The sequence below is a fragment of the Sturnus vulgaris genome, chromosome 8, assembly GCF_052056855.1.
Source record: "Sturnus vulgaris isolate bStuVul1 chromosome 8, bStuVul1.hap1, whole genome shotgun sequence".
Taxonomy (NCBI): domain Eukaryota; kingdom Metazoa; phylum Chordata; class Aves; order Passeriformes; family Sturnidae; genus Sturnus; species Sturnus vulgaris.
This window is the reverse complement of record NC_142250.1, coordinates 24,209,140-24,229,199: the sequence shown is the minus strand read 5'-3', so window position 1 is coordinate 24,229,199 and position 20,060 is coordinate 24,209,140. Positions and strand designations below refer to the sequence as shown.

General features: G+C 52.8%; 1 protein-coding gene across 2 annotated transcripts; it reads left to right on the top strand.

The window, feature by feature from the left end:
* Window positions 1-28: 28 nt before the first annotated feature.
* On the top strand, window positions 29-19,487 carry CNNM1 (cyclin and CBS domain divalent metal cation transport mediator 1). Of its 2 annotated transcripts, none has more exons than XR_015805170.1 (13): window positions 29-1,541; window positions 11,149-11,292; window positions 11,865-12,005; window positions 12,272-12,441; window positions 12,630-12,729; window positions 12,903-12,950; window positions 15,757-15,819; window positions 16,768-16,925; window positions 17,141-17,318; window positions 17,641-17,754; window positions 17,850-17,962; window positions 18,250-18,377; window positions 18,735-19,487. XR_015805170.1 is itself a non-coding variant. In XM_088169195.1 (13 exons), exons 1-12 carry the CDS (start codon window positions 29-31, stop codon window positions 18,327-18,329), a joined length of 2,826 nt encoding a protein of 941 aa, XP_088025321.1. In that variant the 3' UTR covers window positions 18,330-18,377; window positions 18,735-19,487. The 2 variants fall into 2 exon arrangements, 1 of the variants encoding a protein (XP_088025321.1); XM_088169195.1 differs by having other exon boundaries at window positions 17,846-17,962.
* Window positions 19,488-20,060: the final 573 nt, after the last annotated feature.

Below are 20,060 nucleotides of genomic sequence, written 5' to 3'. Positions count from 1 at the left end.
GCGGGCGCTGCGGTGCCGGCACAGCGGCATGGCGGCGGCGGCGGGCCCGGGCCGCGGCGGCAGCGGCGGCAGCTGGGGCCGGAGCCGGGGCGCCGTGCTGCTGCTCTTCTTCTCGCTGTCGCCGCGGCCGCCGGCCGGGGCCGCCTGGCTGCTGGGGCTGCGGCCCGAGGACACGACGCCAGGCCGGGTGTCTCTGGAGGGCGGCGCGGTGCAGGCGGCGGAGGGCAGCCGCTTCCTCCTGCGCCTCTACTTCCAGCCGCCGCCCGAGGGCAACGGCAGCCGCGGGCCGGCGGGAGAGCGGGAGCCGCGCCTGGTCTTCATCGAAGAGGCGGCGGCGGGGAGCACGGCGACGCGGGGCCCGGCGGAGCGGTGCCGGGAGCGCAGCGCCTGGGCCTCGGACGTGGAGGTGGTGGGGCCGCTGCGCTCGGGCGGCGCGGCGGGCTCGGCGCTGGCCGAGGTGCGGGTGCGGGAGCCGCGCAAGGGCGAGGCGGCGGCGGCGCCGGGCGGGCGGCTCTTCTCGCTGTGCGCCTGGGACGGGCGGGCCTGGGCGCACCACGGTGCTGCGGGCGGCTTCTTGCTGCGGGTGCAGCCGGCCGCCCCGCCGCTCGGCACTTGGCTGCTGCCGCTGCCCGAGGCGGGATGGCTGCGGGCGCTGGGCGCCCTGCTGCTGCTGGGGCTGTCGGCGCTGTTCAGCGGGCTGCGCCTCTCGCTGCTCTCGCTGGACCCGCTGGAGCTCCGCGTCCTGCGCAACAGCGGCTCGGCCGCCGAGCGGGAGCAGGCGCGGCGGGTGCAGGCGGTGCGCGGCGGCGGCGGCACCTACCTGCTGTGCACGCTGCTGCTGGGGCAGGCGGGGGCCAACGCGGCGCTGGCCGGCTGGCTCTGCGCCTCGCTGCCCGGCGGCGGGCCGGCGGCGGCGGCCGGCGGGCCGCGGGGAGCGCCCTGGCTGCCGGTGCTGCTGTGCACCGCAGCCGTCTTCCTGGGCGGCGAGGTGCTGCCCTACTCGGTGTGCTCGCGGCACGGGCTGGCCATCGCCTCCCGCACGCTCTGCCTCACCCGGCTGCTGATGCTGGCCGCATTCCCCCTCTGCTATCCGCTTAGCCGGTTGCTGGACTGGGCGCTGCGGCAGGAGCTCAGCGTCTTCTCTACGCGGGAGCGGCTGCTGGAGACGCTGCGAGCCGCTGGCCCCCACGGCGACCTGGTGCGGGAGGAGCTGGCCATGGTGCAGGGCGCGCTGGAGCTACGCACCAAGGTGGTGGAAGATGTGCTGACGCCGCTGGCCGACTGCTTCATGCTCCGGGCCGATGCTGTGCTGGACTTCGCCACCGTCTCTGAGATCCTCCGATCTGGCTACACCCGCATCCCAGTCTATGAGGGTGACCGGCGCGACAACATCGTCGACCTGCTCTTTGTCAAAGACCTGGCTTTTGTCGACCCTGATGACTGCACTCCCCTGCAGACTGTCACCCGCTTCTACCGCCGCCCGCTCCACTGCGTCTTCAATGACACACGCCTCGACACGCTGCTTGAGGAGTTCAAGAAGGGTGAGGGCGCCGGGCCACCCTCCCCACCCCCTCGGGCTTCCCTGCACCCCTCTGCACCCCCAATGGTTTCCAGGTCAGCAGCCTCCACGGGCAGCCCCGCATGGCCTCCTGGCAGGATGTGGCAGGTACCAGGGATGCTGGGGGGAATTGGTCCCTGCATGTGCTGGTGTGTTGATGGCCCTGGTGTCACCTGGTGGAACATCCCCGGGTGGATTGAGGGCCAGCAGTCCTTGATGTACCTGTGATGTTATGAAGACTGTAAGAGCCTTTGGCCTCGGAGGTTGCTGGCTCAGCAGGTGAGCGTGTCCCTCGGGCTGATGTGTCTGCAGTGGCCTGGCAGCATGGGCATGGTACCTGCCTTGCACCATTGCCCTGACAGCATTCGCTGCTCTGTTTTGTGTGAAGGAGTTTATGACAGGAAATCACTTCTCATTACTTAGCTTTCACGTTTTCAGCTTAGCAGTGAGAAGGAGGTCTATAAAGTGTTTCTATGCAAGTGGTTTAAAGGAAGAAGAAAAGATTAAGCCGTTAAAAAGAGCTGTACTTTTTTTGCAGCTGTGACAGCATTCATAATGCAGCAGCTGCCAGCAGCCCGAGAGATGCTGAGAGCTGTATTTCATTAACCATACCTTGAGAATACGCACAGCATGTGTTTTTCCCTCCCACTGGGAATTGTGTTTTGCCGCGTGTTCCTCACTACGTCATACTGTGGTGAGTGAGTCTAAGCAGTGGCTGCAGCAGTGACAGGCTGCATTATGTAATGCCTGAGGGCAGCGCTTGCCTCCTGGGCTGCCTGGTGCTGCTCTGCCGCAGGCAGAGCTGATCATGTGAGAAAGGCCAACCTGGTCTACTCCACATTACAGAGAAAGCCTCTCTGTGCATCATCTCCTGCTCGTTTTTAGAGGTGGGAGGAGGAGAGGATGGGACATTTCTCAGTGTGCCAGGAATGTGCTCATCAGATACACGCAGGTCAGCATCTTCTTCCAGAGATGTTCAGCTGTGTTCCCACTACCACTCAGGATCGCAGGTGGAGAAGTTCTGTGTACCACTACCCGCCCTCTCTGCCCTCAGCAGGACTGGAGACTCTCAATGGAGAAAATAAGAAAATTCATGGTTTTTATACAAGACTGTTAGCAAAAGCATTGAGATTGTTCTCTGGGTTCAACCTTGGTGAGCTGCAGTAGTCCATGCCCACCCACTTCCCCCCATGCCAGTTGTCTCTTGTCTTCCTAATTCCTTATGTGCTTTGCAGTTCCTTCCTAACTGTATTTTCCTGCAATAGCACTGAAGTTCACCTGAGGTCTCTTCTGCCTCTCTTGTCTAGAAATGTCAGATGATTTTGGAACACCCTCCCTTGGTCAGGCTCCCCTGCAATTTATCTGATTTACTTTGACACACTTCCCCTTCCAAATTTCTTCTACAACCTAGTATCCTTTGGATCAATAGACCTATAAAAATGGACTTGTGGTTGCTTAGTGCCCTGCCCTTTGCTTGCTGTCCCCTCTGCCCTCCTTAGAGCTGTTTGGTGTGTGCTGCTTCCTGAGCTCATGGGAATGGTAACAAACCTTGCTACCTGCCCTGCACTTTCATATGCTAGTCTTCATTTCAGATGAAGATTATCCATCCTTCTTTAAGTGTGTTCTATTAAACTCTTGGCATATCACTTCAGGTTCTTCCTCCTTTATATCCGTCTGCCATTGTGGCCTTCTGGGGTGTTTTGCTACTGCCCCTATTTAGAGCTCTCCCTAAACCCTTTTCCTGTTGCCTCCTCACCTCTCCTTGTGTTTTCTAAGCTACATGGCTGAAAAGCCTTACCTTTGGTCTTTGTATGTAACTCTGCTTGGTGTTTAGCAATTCCAGCTCTTACTCCAAATCGTCTTCCCAAGAATCAATGTTTTCTTCTGATTCATCTTTTCTCTATTTGTAGGCATTTGGTCACCCCCAGCACCCTGAATTTGCAAATAGTTACCCCCTAGCCCAGCCCTGAACCCTCCTAAACTCTATTTTTCCAGTTCTAAATACAGGTTCTTGTACTGGATCCCACACTGTGACAGATGTTAGCTCCCAGCTCCCATCCACTGCTGCATCAGCCCTGTTCACTTGACCATTTAATTTCTAAAATAAAGATTTCCCGTTTGTATTTAAGAATCTTTATCACTGTCTCATTTTCTGTGTCCATTTGAATTATGCTGAAATATCCTGTTTGATCCAATCAAGGTTGCTTTCCATGGCCAGGTCTTCTGAGACACCTTCACTAATTAAAGTAGGCTGATTGCTTGTTGGCTCAGCGAGTGTTTAATGAAGGCATTCATCACTTCACACTTCCAAGGTGCCTGCAGGACAGCAAATGCTCCCACTGATAAAGTCCAGCCTCTTTCTAGGAAATTAAAGTCTCTGGTAAAGATCGGCATTAATAATCACCTCCAGCTCCTTATGTCCCTCACAAGCCAACATTTCTTTCCTTTTCTCATAATTTACTCAAACAATTTTTGTGTCTTTTATTTATTTCTATTATTATAATGTTTATTCAAAATAACTATAACATTTTATATTCTTCTTTCTTGGATAGCAATGTGTACTTCTGATCTATTTCACTAATGATTAATGTTCTGCCACATCCACTATACCCATAATGTCATTTTTTTGGCATAATATGTAAGTAACACAATTTTACTGCCAGAGCTCCTTGCCACAGTACACAAACATTTGTTCTTTTTTACTGAAAATGTCAAGGGATTATTAAATACAGAACTTTGGGACTTTTGCTCACACCTCAGACAGCACTTTCATTTTCTGTCTCCTACTCACTAATATCTCACTGTTATCCCTGTTTACCTGAGGCATTTCTTTTCTCTTGCTGTTCTGTCCCAGCTATGAAGACAATCAGCCTTTTTTCCTCTTTGGTCTTCTATAGCAGGGTTGGGGGAAGCTTTCTTCCTTTGTTTCTAGGTATGCTCACACTAACCTCATTTGAGTGTAGTTCCATTAAGATGCATTTAATCCACAGATGTGTCACAAACTGCCTCTCCCCCAGCAGGACCTTGTGTGGAAGGGATTACCTTCCACAGACCTGTAGCATCAGCTTTCCATTTAATTTAACATTTAAACTGTATGAAATAGTGGGATACAGTATCAGTAGCACCAAGGGAGCCACTGGCCAGTGTGGTTATGGCACCCAAGAGCAGCTATGAGCTCCTGGTTAACAAAACCTGGCCCCCACACCATCACAGCAGAGCTGGCCAAACTCCTCACCTCTGCCTTTTCACAACCCTGCTGCTGTGGCCATTGTTTGATTTCTCTTTCAGTAGTGATTCCTGCAGAGGTGGTTAAATGGAGCGTCCTGATGGGAACTGGGAAAAACCCGGAGAAGATTCCAAACAGCACCAGAGGGGTGATCTGGCCTGCAAGAGAATAGTGTAGACTTCAACCCACAGACCAAATGAGCAGGGCAGCTGCAAAAACCATGCTGAAAAACAACATTATAGCAGTGTGAGACAGGTTCAGCTGAAGAAAGGAAATACTTGTGCTGCAATATGGTTTTGACTTCATCTTCTCAGCAAAAAGAACTCAGGAATAATGAGGGCTGGACCCCCATTTTGCCATCTTTTGTAGAAGGCATACATTGTTGTGCAGCATTAACTGAGAAGTGCTAAGGACCCTGCACAAAATGTGTCCCCCCTTCAATAGAAATAAGAAAATACATACCAGTACAGTAATTTTACCACCTGCAGCCTGGTGAAGGAAGATGAAAATACTGAAGGAACGAAAAAATTGGGAGACAATCTCTTGGCAATTTGTATTGGTAAACCTTGGAGTACCCGGCTTTATTCTGGGCTCCCAGGACGCAATACCTAATACACCAAAAAAAATAATTGCAGCATATTTAGCAAGCTAAAGCTATGTTGGGAGGCAGATGAGCTTTCTGTAGGATAAACTTTACCTAGGGACTGTGGAGCTATGAGGAAGGGTTTATGCATTTATTCAGTGTGAAATGTTGTGGGTGATACAATCTGTTTCTCCTCCTTTCCTGAAGATAATGCATGTTGCAGCTCCAGTCCAGTGATAACACTCCTCATGTGAACCTGTTCTGTGAGGGCCACCCCCTTGTTTTGTAGTGCCTCTGGGAAGTCATAGTCTTGTCCCTTCCTCAGGCTGTTTATGGGTTTTGTTGACTGATTTCCTGGAGGGGTCTATGTACAGCACTGGCACCTTTTAGCAAGTAACTTTCCTCTGTTAGAGGAACAGTAGAAATTTGCTCTTAATGTTCATTTTCCTGCAGCAGGGCAGAGGCTGAGCTGCAACTCAAATTAGCCTTCTGTGGCTTGGCATCTTTTAAGAGCTACCAAAAATAAATCCTCCAAAGCCCAAACTTTCAGGTGTAGCAGGGAAAACAGCCTGGCCTGTGGAAGACAGCTCTGCCCTAGGGTGTCTTTACATTTCAAAACACTCCACAGTCTCTATTAGACTTCTGCAAATTGAATGTGGCTAGAGAAGGTGCTTACATTTGCCAGGAGTTGGGGTCGATACAATTTCAGATGCTTTTTGTACCATCTTTCTGATCCCACAGGCATTGTTAGGACACAGTGTTGCTTCAGATTTAACTCAGCCTTCAAGAGGTTTCTGCAAGTGTTATAATCACTCTGCTGGGCATCTTGATGACCTGAAGCCATGACCTCCCAAGGCAGTTGTATGGGTTAAGGAGCCAGTTTTACCCAGGAACTATCACCTACGTGTCCCCTGGAATGTGATTGCCAGGCTGAGAGCAAGGGAATTGCTGATAGACAAAAACTGGCCTCAGTATCTCATGCTATAATTCTGCCTGAAACATTACTGGGCTTTTCCCACTAAACTGTGCCAAATCTTACTTTGTAAACCCTGGACTGCTCTACCCCACCCCAATAATCCCAGGATCAGGCCTGCTCTGGGCAGGTATTCAGCAAGCAAGAAGGGAGCCAAGTCCTTGGGGGAGAGGGCACCCTGCCACCCACTTCCCTCTTCAGAGCTGTCAAAGGCACTTCATCCAGGAGGTCAGGATCCTGCTGCACAACGCATGGAAGATGAGGTGCCATGTCCCCCCTAATCTTCTTCTCCTCATCTGCAATGGTAATAGATCAGCTATTCCAAATATTCCATCATTTTTACAGTTTTCCTTAGGATTAAGAAAAGCACAAAAAGAGAATATGAGAAAGGCTACAGACAGATGTAAGCAGGTGAAGTTTTTGTCTCCGAGAAAAGTTTGGTTTAGATTAGGATTTACAGTTTTTCCTTTACATAGTTCTTATGCATGTAGAGCTGGGTGACCCTGCAGCCCTCTTGGTTATTTTCCCCCTGCTTAGATGTGCATTTCCTCTAGACACAATGTGTGCTTTCACCCATGGTGCAGAGTTGTGGTAACACAGGATGACACTCATACACATTTCCAGTTCAAGGTTTTCAAATCAGGGCCCTCACTTTCTTCACATGCAGGTCAGCAAGAAGGCACAGAAATGCTGGCAGCCCCTGTGAAGAGCTCTGAAGAAAAGCACACAGAAAATAGATTTCAGTTACATCATGTTGTTTCACAAATCAACCTTTTTATAAATTGCCTCTTTTTTTTCTTCCATTTTGTAGCTGTAAATCATTCAGGCACAGGTTTGTACCTTTGATCTCCTAATAACAACTTCAGATCTTACGATAAAATTTATTAAAATTAATTTCATGCTTGAGATGTTAATTCTGGGGAACAAGAGACAAGGCTAAAACATCTTTAACATTCCTCTGGCAGGGTACCTATATAAAAAAAATTATAAAGAAGTAGTCTGGGCTATATTTAAACCCAATAGCACTTTCTTTCCCAGAAGTCAAGGCGTTTCCATGTATTCAGACCTCTTTCCCTCATTGGGGAAGGTGTTTTGAGGTGGATCCATGAGCCCAAGGTCATTTAGGTGCCTATGAAAAACAAGGCTCCTAAAAATGGGCATAAAAGCTTTGGATATCTGTTCAGATGTTTGCTCCATCTGGAAGCTCTCAGCTGTTTATATTAGCTCTGTAATTTAGCATTTTGAGGCATTAACTTTCCACTGAAGCTGTTGTTTGAAAAGAGCAGATTTCATGTAGCTCATAAAGAATTTAGTGCCGTTGTATCCCATGCTGAGCAGACACTTAATCACCTATAGACTTCCTGTGCGAGAGCAGTCCTGTGGAGCCCGGCAGAGCTGCTCGCACAAGGAAAGTTAATTGCCCATTTGTTCTAGCATTTGCCAAACCAAGGCTTTGATTCTCAAGCGTTTCACTGTGCTTTCCTGCATCAGCCATAGCCCTGTAAAGTTCACATGTGACAGCTTGCTAGTGGGGAAGCAGCTCACCCTAATAATTCATCTCATTTGAGCTATCAACCAGTGGTTACAATAGCACGGTTTTTGGAATCAGTTTTACAGTTCTTAAAGCTGTTTTAGATCAAGTTTAGGGGTTTGTTTAAATGATTTACCTCCCTCCGTTGTGCTCCCACTGAGGCTGACCTGGTGGATAATGGCTGCAGAGGCAAACGTGACCCCTCTGGCATCCCCAGGTCTGTCCCTATGCCAACCTCCCTCAGACATTGCTTCCATCTCATTGCCCAGATTCTTGTACATGCTGTAAAGGCCACGGTTTTTCCTCCTGTGCAAGTGTAGCAGCTCCCAGGGCTGGGTGAAAGGATATAGCTAAGCTTGGCAGCATTGCCCAGGAGGAAACAGGCCATAACCATACAGGCAAAGCACCTGCAAACCCCCGACCAGAATTTATGGGGTCTGTTAAAAAGCTGATGGGAGGAGATACAGGACCCAGTCAGGTCAGAGGGGTGGGGCACAACTTTGCAAATGAGCTCGTGTCCCTCAGGTGGGAAATCAGAGCATGTCAGCCCTCTTCCAGAGGGGAACAGCTGCGAGCAGCACTCACTTAAAGGACCGGGGCTGGCTGGCATTCAGGGCTTTTGTGACATGGATATAAGCTGGCCAGGCATGGGCTGGGATCAGCCCTCTTGGTATGGGCAGCAGCAACCCCACTGAACTGCAACAATTTTCCATTGTTGGGTACCTGCTCCATTTCTAACGTCGGTATTAGCTTGGAAACATGAACCTGGGGGTTTGGAGTGTGAATACAAGTGTTTATTTTCTGTGAAAATAAAGAACTCTGGAGTGCTCTAACAGCCCTACTGGCTCTGCCCCCAGCACAGTGAAACCATGGGTCTCCTTCCAGGCTAATGGTGCTGGGTTATTTCTGAATAATCTCATTTGCAGCTATGTGAACATGGAGCTTGAATCACATTTCGAGTGTAAATTGCACTGTCGATGTAGGTGTTTGGCCAAAAAAAGAATTGCCTCCATCACTCTCTGACTGCCTTTAAGTAGCACCTAAGCTTTCTGTAAGGACTTGGTGGTTTTGGGTTGCATGTAAATGTCATTAACAACAAGCTCTCAGCCAAAAGAAATAACTTTTTCCCTCTCCTTGCTCACCCGAGGACTTGTCGGAGACCAGATGGCCCCAGTGTTTGGGAGCAGAGTTTGGCAAAGGAGACATTTTCAAAAGCTGGACTTTGCTAAGATGAAACGTAGCTGTTGCTGCTGTCTTGCAGCCAACTCCTCTGCTTTTTTCTTTTTAAATGCTGTGTTGTTTTATTACCCACTGAACAGAAAATATGTACAAACCTGTGTATGAAAGGAGTGAAATAGCCCAGTCCAAAGTACATGCTGAATCTTCAGTACCCCAGAGCTATTGATTCGGTTTTTTAAAGTGCATCTCAGTGCTACTTGCTGCAATGTTATGTTCTCATTTCTAAATCTGTAGGCGTGGGAGGCAGTGAGCTGCTCTCTGAAATCTTGCAATAAAAGCTTGGTATGAGGAGGAGGGAATTTATACTGTGGAAAATGCCCAAGATTTGCTGTGAGAAATGTATAGTTCTGATCTTCAGCTGAGAAATGTTGTCTGCTCGTCTCAGATCCAGGACAGGGTTATTTGAAGGTCATATGATCCCCAGCAAGACGTGTTTGTGGGACTGCCAGGCTGCTCTGGGTGTGCTTGTCCCTGCACCTCTGCACGGACAAGCTAGGAGGCACTTTGGGTAAGGAAGGAGCTGTGCACCAGGCAGGAGCACACCCTGTCACATCCTTATGCATGAACACTGTCCATATCCCTTGTCAGGAGCAGCAGAAGAGGTTGTTGGGATGGGTTTATGGGAGAAGTGGATGCAGAAGCATCTGCATAGCAGAGGGGACCTGCCCTTGTTTTGGGTGCTAAAGGAGCTCGGCTCCAAGGCCCTGGGGAAAATAATGTGTTAGCAGCTTTCCAGAGGTCACTGCAGCACATTTGGGTTTGTGCAGGCATTGCAACAGGAGACCCCAGGGATGCAGAGCAAACAGAGGGAGCAGAAGTTTTTGGCTGTGGTGCCACTGAGGGTGGTTTCATGTAAAACTAGAGGTTCAGAATCTGTGTGCACTGCTGAGCGATGTGGGAGCCACACAGGCAGTAAGAAACCCAGTGCTGTTCATTGACAGGTCCAAGAACATGTTGGAGCTGGAAACCCAGAAGTTGTTTGTGGCTTGGATGCTGGGTTCTGGTCAAGATGCTGAGCAGGACCATAAATCAGAACAGCCAGTAAAGGAAAGGAGATGTTGAAAAAGTCAAAAGAGCTTACAGAGCTGGACATGAAAAAACAAATAGAAATGTTTCAAGTATGCCAAAACCAAGAAACTGGAGAATGTGTCAGCAGAGCTGCCAGCTTACAAGGGACAAGTGAGGAAGCTGAAACTGTGATCCAGGAACACTGGAACTTCCCAGTAGGAGTCACCATCATTGTAGCTGATGGTCCTGATCCCACTCTGCTTGTTTAAGGTAACATAGAGAAGATCCTGTTAATGGCAGGGCTTGGAGAAGAATTTCAGGTGCAAGCTGATGGCTTGAAAAGTATTCAGTGTCTGTATCCAGATGGTTCACCCAAGAGTTGTGCAGGAGCTGGGCTGAAAGCTGCAAACAAACATGCGTGTTTCTGCATAAAAACCAGCTGCTGTTTCAAGGAGATGGAGGCTTTGCCCATATTTTAAGAAAAACTGTAGTATTGATCTACACAGTGATGGATAGAAAGATGAGGGGGAGCTGTTCCTGGCAATTTAATAGGAAAGATAATTAGCAACAGAATAAGAAAACACCAGGAGGGTATGGGAAATCAGTAGAGCCAAGGACACTTTCACATTTCTGTGTTGGAGAACATTGTCTCATTGCTCTGTTAAGAGTTATTTCATGCCAATGAAGCTGAGGGTAAGGAAGAGCTGGTAAAATGTACCTTTCATTGCTGCACAGGAGGCTTTCAAAGAGCTGAACAGAGTGACTCACAGCCTGGGTAAAGAGAGAGAAGGTGGCCCCAAAAAAGAGCCTACATTTACAGATCAGTCTGGACAGCAGCTGCCATGTTAGGCTGGGTTGCATGTCCAGCCCTTCTCCTTGGGCTAGCGCAGGTGGGGTGGGTTTGGGTGACAGTGTCTGCTTTGATCTGTGCCTCACACCAAACCCTGCCCACCTCCCTGCCACCACACCAGGGACCCCTCTCAGGATCACTGGGACAGGTGTCTCACTGCCACTCTGCTTTTCCCTGCAGGAAAGTCCCACCTGGCCATCGTGCAGCGGGTGAACAATGAAGGGGAAGGAGACCCGTTCTACGAGGTGATGGGCATTGTCACCCTGGAAGATGTCATTGAGGAGATCATCAAGTCCGAGATCCTGGATGAGACAGATCTGTACAGTTAGTGTCCCAGAGCAGCTACTGCAGTTGCAGGAGCCAGGGTGGGAGCCTGCACAGACAGACAGACAGATGTGGGTAGGAAACAGGCCAAAGCAAATTGTGGTCCTTCCCCAGAGTAATTTGCTGTCATGATGGGAAAGATAAGAATGATGGGGAGATGCTGGTCGAGTGTCAGGGAGTCTTGAATGTTCAAGATAGAGAAGTACCACCATCAGCAGTGGGTGGCTGGGCAGGGCCTGACCTAGGAACATCTATGTTGGGCATGAAATGGGTGGTTCCCAAGCTCGTTTGCAACTCTGGGTGATGCATCCAGGCAGGACAACCCAGGGCTTGTTCCTGAGGAATAAGTGTGTTTCACAATCCTGCTCCCTGCCCCAGGAGCTGCTCCCAAGGCTGGATGCACAGCAGGTTTTATGTGCCCCACTGCTCCATCTGCTGCTCCACAGCAGCCTGCCACAGGCTGCAGCAAGACATGCCTGTCCATACGTGTGCATGTGACACGGGGCCCTGCAGCTGCAGTAGCTTTGTGGCTGCTGCAGGCGAGTGACTGCTCTGCTCTGCTCTGCCTGCAGCTGACAATCGGAAGAAGGAGCGGGTTCCACACCGGGGACGCAAGCCCCAGGATTTCTCCATCTTCAGGCTCTCAGAGAGTGAGATGAAGGTGAAGATCTCCCCGCAGCTCCTCCTGGCTACCCATCGGTTCATGGCAACAGGTACACTTGCCCTTGTGCAAGCCCTGCAGCACCAGCCCCACAGGGCATCCCTAAGCCATTCCTGGGTTGGGCTCCCCCTCACTGAGCAATTTCCACGTGCCTGGACCTACAGCCTGGACATTCCAGTGCCCTACCAGTAGCAGGTCTGCATTTGGCTCCCCTCTTGCCACTGGGTGCTTAGGCTGCAGGAGCAGCTCCGAGGATGAGGGGTTCCCATCAGTCCCGGACCTGCTGAGCATAGCATGTGTGTGTTGCCTCCCTTCTAGAAGTGGAGCCTTTCAAGTCCCCTTACCTCTCTGAGAAGATTCTGCTGCGGCTCTTGAAACACCCCAATGTCATCCAGGAGCTCAAGTATGACCGAAAGAACAAGAAGGCAGCAGAGCATTACCTCTACCAGCGCAACCGTCCTGTCGACTACTTTGTCCTCATCCTGCAGGTGCCTGGGGCAGCAGCAAGCAGAAGGTGGCAGGGCATGGCCCTGTCTTCTCCTTGCCACCTTGTTCTAGGCTGCTTCTGTCAGCAAAGATGCCCGTCCTCTTGTATGGGATGGCAGGGGTCCCTGCAGCCCTGGGTGGGTCAGGATCATGAGGTGCCTGTCTGACAGGGTTTTCCTCCTCCTTCCAGGGGAAGGTGCAGGTGGAGGTTGGCAAGGAAGGACTGCGGTTTGAGAATGGGGCGTTCACCTACTATGGTGTCCCTGCCATCATGGCTGTTGTCTCCTCAGGTGAGGCCTCTGTGGGCTCCCTCTGGCCCTGTCTTTGCTTCAGCAGCATCCACGGAGGCTAAACCAGCTGGCACCAGGAGAAGGGGCTGGCCATGGGGTGGGGTGGCCCTGCTTTGGGGCATGGGGCAGGAGCCCTTCCTCTGCTATTCCCACACCTCCAACTGTTGTTTCAGAAAACGATGTGCGAAAAATGGGAAGCCTGGCAGGATCCTCCTTCCTACGTAAGTATTTTGGGACAGGCTGAGGCCCTAAAACCTCTCTGCATCACTGGCTGACTGGAGGAGCAATGGCTTTTCTCCTCGTGCAACTCATAGTTCAGACTATGCCAAGGTAGATAGAGAAACAACATCTGAGGGGCTGATGTAGCAAAGTCCCCACAGAATGACTTGGAGGTCCCTTTGAGGTCCCTTTGATGTCCTTTTGAAGTTTCTACCATGTTCTGGGTCTCTGCTGGTGGGTCCCAGCACGGCTGCTGCTGCCAGAGGCAGTGCCCACAGGTGGATGTTATTCTAGGTCTCAGCATAACACCTCTAGACCCATTTGCCTTCCTGAGGCTCAGGGCACAACCTGTACACGGGCCCTGCATTGGGCTGCTTGGGAATTGCAGAGATGGGTTGATTTACCTATGAGCTATTTGCACGTAGTGGGGGGAAATTAGTCAAGGGCAAATAAATTCCCTGCCTGCAGAGCTGATGGCTTAAGATGCAAATCCTCTGCTTGCAGGAGTTAAGAGGGAGCTCTGATTTCCTACAAGTGTTTAGTCCTGTGTGGCTCAGGAATAGGTCAAGGTGCTGCCCAAACCCAGTCCTCATCCAAACCCCAGATGCTGCAGTCAGATCTGCAGTGCTGATGGTAAGCCGAGATGCTCTACCTGCCTAATCAAAACTGGGACTCACTAATTTCTCTCTTTAGGGAGATGTAAAGAGGAATGTCATTAAGAGAACGGGGAGTCTTTTGGGGCACGTGGCTCACTCCAGTGGGTCCCAGTCTTTCTGCAGCTCTAGGGTTCACCTATTTCCTGCTGCTTGCTCTGCCTCTGTGCAAAAGGCTGGCTCTGAACTGATGGATTAACCCCTCAGTGAGCATTCCTTCTTCGCTGTGTGTCCTCAGTGCAGTTGGTTTGGACAGAGGAAATCAGTGAAATGGCCAGTTTGTGCCAGGGTGTTGCTGGATGGCCCGATGTCCTGTATCCCAGGTGACAATCCTCACGAGCCCACTAGGACCCAGGCAGTGAGTGCTGCCCACGGGCCTTGGGCCAGGCAGGGCAGAAGTGGGAGCTGTGCCAGAACATCCATGCATGTCTGCAGTGCCGCCTGCCGGGACACTGCTGCTCAGGGCTCCTTTGCTCCAGTGCTCACGCCTGACAGTGCCAGGAGGTGTTTTCTGCCATGCAGCCATTCCTGCCTGCAGTGGGACAGACCTGTGTCCCACCCCTGGCCAGCAAGGAAGCAGGCTAAGAGGCAGAGAATGACAAGCATCTCCACTGTGGTGGAGACTGGCGTCCTCGTTCCTCCTTGAAGGAAAACCCAGAAGAAAGGAGTGTGAGTGAAGTATTACGGCTGAGAATTCAGACATAAACCTAGACCATTTAAGAATTTGTTATTAATTAACTGTATTGTAACTGTTTTATCTCCAGCTGATCTTTGGCATTTGTGCTGTGTGGTGAAAAATGCTGTGGGAGGGTCAGGCAGTGGGAGTCAATACTAGTGGTTATCAACTCATCCTTTGCTCCCATCAGGACAAGGTCATTCCGGGCAGTGCTTCCTGCTGGTATCTTTTTTATTTGCAGAAGGTTTTGATTGAGGGGAGGACACGGAACAGGAATTCCTGGGGGTTTTACGTTTGAAGCAATTTTAAAATATTAATCACATAGGCAGCAGATAGTTCCTCGAGTGTTGCAGCTGTGCTTCGGGCACGGTGGCTGGAGATAGGGCAGGACACCTCAGGCAGGAGGGCTGGCAGCTGAGGGAATCATGGCAATGGCTGGAGGAAGGGGCTGGCAGCCAGCAGGCTCACATCTTCCACTGCTTTCAAGGCGGGCAGTGGTAGTGGTGAAAGCAGAGACTGGCAAGTGTTAAGGAGTGCATCACTCACCCTGTGTGTTGGTCTCTCTGTGCTCCCCCATCCCCTGTGACATGCGTTCCCTCAGGAACGCTGTGGAGGGCAGCAAGCACTGGGAGGGGGAATGGCCTGCCCTAGAAATTGTCACTGCTGCTGTAACCCATGGTAATAAAACATGGAAAGTGAGTGTCTATGATTTACCTTCTCTATGGCAATGGGTCAGGCAGCCCCAGATGCAGGATCCTTCTTGCAGTTCCTGCAAGGATCAGCCCTCAGTGGGTGCCTCTTCTTGGCATCACCTGAAGGCTGTTGACACCCAGGACCTTGCAAGGAGCTGCAGGCAGCCTGGCATGAATTCCTTTGCTTTGCATCACCCTGAAGAGCTTCTGTGGGGCTGGGGCAGAGACTTTTGCAGAGCATATTCCTTCTCTGCCATGTGCTTGCACACACAGAAGCATCTCAGATGCCAAGTGCTGTGATTTAGCTTCCACCCTTTTCCCAGGTGGCATAAGCTGACCACAATGCCCCCTATCCTGGCAATGGCTGGTAAAGGGCTAGAGCCAAGTGCTGGCACTTAACCTATGGGGGAAAGATGCTTTCTATCCGTGCCAGGGCTCTAGGAAGTTGTGTGGCTCTGCAGACAGGCCTGGCAGGAGCAGCCCCCCCCCTGCCAGCTTCACCTCCCCTTACCTCATCACAGAGCAACGTGCTGATCTACAACTTTCAAGTCTGTGTTCCTGCTGGTGGCCCTGTCCCCAGGACTGACAAGCACCTCTCCAGAGCAGAAGCAGGAGGACGTAAAAGGGATGGGAGGGGATGCTGGAGACAGCAATGGGAGCTCAGCCCAGGACTGCTGGCACATGATTTTTTTTCTCATTCTTCTTCTTGGTCTGTATCCCACCCTCACCTCCATCCCTCACCTTTCCCCTGGGTCCCCTCCCTCCTCCTCCCTCCCTCTCTCTGCAGTGCCTGTCTCAGTGTCCCGTACTTTCGCCTTCAGCAGAGGGGATTCCCTGGCTGGCTCTCCAGGTAACAAGGCATGGCTTTGGCCAGGGACCATGGGACAGCCTCTTTCCAGCACCCTGTCCACAGTGCCCTAAGCCCCCTCCACCCTGCATGCTGGGCAGTACCCGCAGCACTCCTGGGCAGCCCCTCACTGGTCGGAGCATTGGTGGCAGACTGGGGACAGCAGTCCTGCCACAGCCTCCCCAGCACAATGCAAATCTCTGGAAGAATGGGAGGGACAAGGGGGAGCCATGGACAGCTTGGGCTTTCTTTGGTGTGCACTTCCTGTAATTTCCTGCACTTAGCACTTAGGGTTTTGGCTTGCTGCTTTTGGTGACAGTAACCTGCAGCCCTGCATGCCTGCTGCCCTGCCCCCCATGCTTTCTGCTGATCCGGGTAATAAAAAGGCAAAGCAAAGTCAGCACAACGTCACCTATGCAAGGAACAAGCTGCCCTTGTTCCCTAATAAATCACTGACTAGACAAAATCCATCATCCTGTTTGCCAGAGGCCACGCCGTGTGTCAGAGGCCATCTGTCAACGTGAGTGACAGGCCAGCTTGCCATGGCAGCCTCTCCCTCTGATCTGTCAGAGTTGGGGTGAACAGGAGCATGCCCTTGAGACAGGTTAAGCAAATACTCTCAGGCTGCCAGCTGCAACCAGGACAAGTTGTGCCAAACGCGGTGCAGAGGGCCAGCGTTAACAGGAGAGCTGTCAGTGACAGGCAGCTGCCCTAACCTCTGCTGCTGGCACCGGGTCAGTGCTGCCCAGTCCCTGGGGTTTGTGTGGGGCTGACCTGGCATGGGCTCCACGCTGGTGTGCACTGAGGAGCACAGGGCCCCTGCCAGCCCTGTGTCCTGAGGAAGAGCTGCTGGAGGTGATTGATCCACCTTAGCCCTACACCAGCACTGGGAACCCGAGCAACACCACGAGCGAGAGTGAGTGTTTGCCTGTCTGCTGTCCCCTCCTGCAGTGAACAGGTCACCGTCACGCTGCAGTGGCCTCAACCGTTCTGAGTCCCCCAACCGGGAGGACTATGGAGGCAGCAGCACGCAGCTCCACAGCAGCAGCAACAACATCTACACGCCCGACTACTCCGTGCACATCCTCTGCGACGTGCAGTTCGTCAAGGTATGGGCAGGGCTGGCAGGGACTGTCCCACCCTGGCCACCCCTGTCCAGGTGCCCTCTTGCCCCACTGTGCCCCAGGAGCCTGGTGGGTGCCCCATGGGTGCTGAGGAGTCCTGCACTTACTCCTGCTGTCTGGAGGTTTGGAGCCACCAAGTCTCCGAGAGGTCCTGGTGGGGCTCGGTGCCCACTGAGCTGGGTGCACGTCTGTGTGCCCAGGTGACCCGGCAGCAGTACCACAACGCGCTGGTGGCCAGCCGGATGGACAGCTCACCCCAGTCCCCCGACATGGAGGCCTTCGACAGGGATTCAACCAAGGCCTCGACTGCGCGGGGAACCCCACAGACACCCAAGGAGGACCCTGCCACCCTCCTGAATGAGAGGAACAGCATCATGTGTGAGTCACCCAACAGCATTCCTTCCCTGCCACAGGCTACGTTGCATGTCCCCTAGGGGGGTCTGTGCTGGGACCCTCTGGCATGATGCACACGCCACCTCTGGGATGCAGTTGCACATGGAGTGGGGCTCGTATACAGTGCAGGCATTCGCATACACGCATCTGTGGATCCACAGAGCTGCCAGTGTGCAGGCGTGTAATTCCTCATTGTCTTGCACTCATTGTCCTCCGGGGTCCCTGGCAGCTGGACCTGCTGCCATGGCTGGCATCCTGCCACGTGCTGCCCCAGGGCACAGCAGCTCCCTGCCCTGTGTCCCTGCAGGCAGCCGCTCTGAGGGGCTGCGCAGTCCCAGCGAGTCAGTGTTCCTGCGCATGGAGGGCATCCCCTTCATCCAGGAGGAGCTGGCTGACAACGAGGAGAACAGCAAGCGGCAGAGTGAGTCTGGCCGGGGGGCACACACACCTGACCCCGGGGGTGGCGAGGCCTCGGTGCCCGGAGGCGCTGCAGCCATGCTGGGCTTTTGCAGACAGTGAGTGCTGCGGGACCGTCCTGGAAGTGGAGTCCCCGGGCAGAGAGGCCGGGACCAGCTCATCACCGAGCAGCTCTGAGGAGGCGCTGGGCAAGAGGCTGCTGAGATCCCTCAGTGAGTGACTGACCCAGGGATGGCACACGCAGGGGAGAGCTCTGCCTTGGCACCCCACTGCCTCTGTCACTGTTCCCCAGCCCTGTCCTGGGGACACCCACCCTGCATGGGGCTGGTGTAGGACAGGGGACAGCCTAGTTTCCTGTCAGTACCTCAGCAGCAGGCAAAACCACCTAGGGCTAGCTCAGGCAGAGCCAGCCACTAGGTCCTGGCCCAGCCTTATGCACCCCTGCTCTGAGCACCCTTGGCTCCCAGCACCCCAGCCCTAAGCACCCTTGCTGCTGCAGGTGGGCGCAAGCAGCGGACATCATCAGAAGGTGAGAAGTCACCAGAGGAAAGCTCCAATCTCGCCCCATTAATCACCTGAGCAGCAGCGTGGCCAGAGCACAGTGCTGGAGGCCCATGCAGACTGGAGGTAGGAACCTGCCTCTTGGTGCAACATTCCTTCCCCAGCAAGTGGGAGGTCACTCATTTTAAAGAGTGTAAAATCAAGTTTCAGGCGACAAAGCCAAATGGGGTGGTTTGGAGCCCATGCAGGTGTGCTGGTGGGGGCTGGAGCAGGTTAAAGGAATATGGAGTAGGGTCTGCTCTCAACAGCAGACTGGATGTCAGAAACTGAAGTGAGACCTTGGCTCATGTTTTCACTAGAAACCTGTGTCTGCATCAATGTACCCCTGAGCCTGGCTAGCAAAGGTGCTGCAGGCTTGAGCAGCAGCAGGTCGGGGAGGGCAAGCTCTGGCCACCTCCACCAGGATGTATTTATGTTTTCCAGGTCTGCAGCATGGGGGTCTCCTGCCATGAGGCTCGTGTCCAGCAGCAGGAGGTCTGCACTCGCTCGCTGCCTGTCCACCCGCTTGTGCCGCCCCTCCCTGCAGGACTTGTGCAGAGCCCCATCCCCAGGCGAGAAAGGATGAACCCCCGGCAGGGCTGAACCACCCAGGCAGCCTGCACCAGCTAGCTGGAGTGCCAGGGCCCTTGCCCAGCCGCTCCCTGGTAGCATCTGGTCTCAAGGAAGAGGTGGAAAAAGGAAAGGTGAAAAAGTGTCTGTCACGGCATCCCTGCAAGCAGTGCAGGGAGGGGCAGCGCGACCCAGAACTGCCCTTTAACATCATCTACCATCCCCATCCCAGCGAAGCCCGGAGCCCCGCAGTGCTGGTTGCTGCAAGATGTGGTCTCCACCGTGAGGAGAATGTGCAATTTGGGGGTGCCACGCGCAGCTCAGGGCCCCAGCACACATCTGTGTGACATGCCCGCTTGCAGCACCTCGCTCACGCTGACCATCGACACAGCCCAGCACTCCCGAAGCCCTGCCTGGCACAGGGCAAGGAGCCCCGCTCACCCCCGAGTGCAGCCCCCTCCCTGGGGAGGCCTCTCCATGCTGCATTGGACCATCCTCCTCTCCACACATGCCTGCTGCTGTGAGGGAGGCTCGCACCAAGACTTCGGGGTGGGACAGACCAGTCAGTAGTTTTTGTAGAGGCTCAACGCAACGGGAATATCAACATTAAAAGTGATTTTTCCCTGAGCGATGCCCTCTCTGTGTCCATGGGTGTAGGGAAAGATGCAAGCCCTCCACCAGGACAGGCTGCCCTCAAACCTAGAGCCAGAGGTGGCTGGAGGAGCAGGACTCAGCCTCACTGAAGGGAGCAAGAGAACGGGTCAGCAAGTGCTGCCCAATTTCTCGCCATGAAGCTGGGCTCTCTGTCACTCCTGCTGCCAGGAGAGCACTCGGCAAGCAGAGAGATAAGCCCCAGCAGTGCAGACAAGGACTGGGGAAAAACAGGAGTTAATATCAGGTCATTGCAAACACAATAGTGGGATACACGTGCTGGAGTACAGCTTGACAGATAATGAAAGAAATCTCATAGTCCACCCATGCTGATAAAACTTCAGCTGGAGTAACTGCAGCCCTGTCTGGGCACTGCCCTTCTAAGGAAACACAGAGCAATGGAAAAGTGGTCAGAGGAAAGCAAGGGCTGGAAAACAACCCACCCAAAAGCTGAGGAAATAGAGTCACTTAATCTGAACTGGTGAAGGATGTGAAGGGGAGAGAGGAAGTTTTCAAATACATAAAAAACTGTTGTACAGAGGAAAGGAA

Excerpts from the sequence above, each read along its gene's own strand:
- CNNM1 (XM_088169195.1), top strand. The coding sequence starts at position 29 with ATGGCGGCGGCGGCGGGCCCGGGCCGCGGCGGCAGCGGCGGCAGCTGG. Across the intron at positions 12,442-12,629 it reads ACTTTGTCCTCATCCTGCAG|GGGAAGGTGCAGGTGGAGGT; the intron begins GTGCCTGGGGCA and ends TCCTCCTTCCAG. Across the intron at positions 12,730-12,902 it reads CATGGCTGTTGTCTCCTCAG|AAAACGATGTGCGAAAAATG; the intron begins GTGAGGCCTCTG and ends CTGTTGTTTCAG.